Source organism: Contarinia nasturtii, unplaced genomic scaffold, assembly GCF_009176525.2.
Source record: "Contarinia nasturtii isolate CC-2019 unplaced genomic scaffold, AAFC_CNas_1.1 Cnas_scaffold_2900, whole genome shotgun sequence".
Classification (NCBI taxonomy): Eukaryota; Metazoa; Arthropoda; class Insecta; order Diptera; family Cecidomyiidae; genus Contarinia; species Contarinia nasturtii.
Genome location: NW_022200217.1, coordinates 783 through 3,344, shown reverse-complemented (window position 1 = coordinate 3,344; position 2,562 = coordinate 783). Strand labels below are relative to the sequence as shown.

General features: G+C 28.5%; 1 protein-coding gene and 1 long non-coding RNA gene across 2 annotated transcripts; one reads left to right on the top strand and one right to left on the bottom strand.

Annotated features, from left to right (window-relative positions):
• Positions 1-224: 224 nt before the first annotated feature.
• On the top strand, positions 225-746 carry LOC116349511. The gene is made up of 3 exons (XR_004201923.1): positions 225-308; positions 385-506; positions 575-746. It is a non-coding gene; the product is annotated as an uncharacterized LOC116349511 (long non-coding RNA).
• A 686-nt stretch (positions 747-1,432) lies between these two features.
• Positions 1,433-2,301, bottom strand: LOC116349510. Its single transcript, XM_031780989.1, has 2 exons — positions 1,981-2,301; positions 1,433-1,881 (listed from the first exon to the last, which is right to left on the bottom strand). Exons 1-2 carry the CDS (start codon positions 2,237-2,239, stop codon positions 1,433-1,435), a joined length of 708 nt encoding a protein of 235 aa, XP_031636849.1. The 5' UTR covers positions 2,240-2,301.
• Positions 2,302-2,562: the final 261 nt, after the last annotated feature.

Below are 2,562 nucleotides of genomic sequence, written 5' to 3'. Positions count from 1 at the left end.
GGTTTTCTAACAACAATTCAATTGAAAATTAATCGGATAGCATATAACATTCGACAAAAATTCATTTATAAAAATATAGCTTCTTCTGTGACTGTTAACGATGAAATGTAATAAATTTTAGTATTACCATATTTAAAACACACGAAATTGTACCGAAATAAAAGTGATCCGATTTTATACTTTGCTATAATTTACAACATTTTTGATGTAACGTTCACTTTGACCTCAAATCGTACGCTACAAATATTTTTGGTAGCATCAATACAAAACAAAGTACATAATATTATCTGAATTGACAATCAACCAAAGTAAGTTTTTCTTATAATTATGAAAAAAAGAATTATATGTAGAACATTAGGATTTTTCTTATTTTCGAATATCCAGGCAAAATGAACCAAGACGAAGACATTTATTTTGAAAGGCTCTGTCAGGCACAACAAAAAGAAGCCAAAGAATTTAGACAATATTTGGACGATCAAGAAAGAGAGAGCAGATCAAATACAGGCGTAATATATTTCAAATGATTTACCTTCACAGTTTCTTTCAATTTTCATTTTTTTTTACCTCCTAATAGAAGCATAAACTACAATGTTCTGAATGCAATAGATTATTTTCGAATAAGGCTAATTTGAAGGCGCATATCAAACGGAAACATGAAACAAAAACTACGGACGAAATCAAAACAATGCTAAAATCAAGCAAATTGTTGATAGAACGACCGAAAAATGCAAAATTTATTTGTGATATTTGCGGCGCTCGATTTACTCGTAAAGAGTCATTACAATATCATATGGGTGTCCATTATCCAGAATTACGGACACATTTTTCGTGTACTATTTGCGGTGACAACTTGTCGTCAAAGTCGAATCTAAAAGTCCACATGAAAAAATGTGGTCAATAATCTTAAAACAATATTGTTATTTGAATTTCGTCAGAATAAATATTTTCTATACTTAATCGTAATGTCAGCATTTCTTAGAATTTTTTATACTTCTTTCAGATTAATGAAATTTTTTTGTTAACAATTCAATTTCAGATTAATGAACGGTTGTATGTTTGTTTGTTTATTGAATTTGGTTGAAGGAGAATAAAACATTTTACATCGCATCAGTATGGTAATGTTAAATTTGTTTTTTTTTTCTTCTCTTTTGTTAAATAATTGATAAATGTGAATGCTTGTAAATTCATCTTTTTTATTATTTGGCTGATGAAGTGTAAACATATTATTGGACGTTTAGATTTCTGGTTCTATTTTTTTTTTCAACCGATTTATACTTTTCATACAAAAATTACTTACATTCAAAGAGTTTAATGTTTTACAAGTATTTAACGGGAATAAATTACCAATCTAATAGAAAAAAAACTAAACAACATCATCATAATACAAATTGAAAAACTCAAAAGAACGTCACAAAAGAATCATTTTTTTTATTTATTCGATTTCAACGTTACATTCTAAAATGACATGAAATTTATCTGCAGACCGAGAATTTACGAATTTTTGTTGTTGTTCCAATTTAAGCACTGTAATATTATTCGCATTTGAAGCAACGTGATCGATAACATTTTTAGCACAATTTTCATTAAAATTGTATTCAATTAAATCGTTTGTAGCAAAAATATCAACATATTCCTTTGCAATTTTTGCTTGAACTCTGGAGTTCCTTGTTGTTTCATATGGCATACCATTTTCATGTTTCATATCAATGTTAAAATCCCCGATCCAAATTCTATACTTATTCTGGTTTAACAACAATTTGATTTTATTAAATGGTTCTGTGAGTGCCGATTTATGTTTTGCCATATGTGGCGGAAAATATGAAGCAACGATCATCCAAGAGTTTTTCGTTTTTGATTGAATTGCTAGAGCAATTGTGTCCGCTAAATGAAAGGATATAATAAAATGGAGTCGAATAGAATCGTCGAATATATATTAAATATAAAGTCAATGTGAAAAATTTAAAATAAATATATTCTTACGAATGCTCGTTTCAATTTGATTTGAATTGATGGATTTTCGAATGAAAATCAATGTTCGGCCATTTTGATAGTGGATAAAACTTTGCGCGAATTCTGCTATATACGATAGCACACTTTTTCCCAGATACGAGACATTTGATTCCCATGAAATTTCCAACAAAACTACAAGGTCATAGCAGCTATTTTCAATGTCGATCAATAATTTTTCTATGTTTCTCAACGGAAATTGATTCGTATTTTCATAATAAATCTTCAACATATCGAAAATATGTTGTTTTGTACCAAAAAAAATGAAAAATGAGAAGTTGGATGGAATAAAGACTTATCGCATCGTTTTAATGTCAAAATGTTAAGCGTTTTCGATTTCTTTGTATAAGTAATGATTTCGAAAAATCTGCTATAAAATGTATAGTAAGCAATGGCAACACTTGAAAAGATCACTTTATACGTATTCAGTTTTCATTATCAATATTTGTATTCATACACAGACTTTCATTTTTTGCTAATATTTCTATAGAATAAAAATATTTGATAGCTTTGAATGTATGCGTGAGCCTAGATACGTGTGCTACACACTTCATT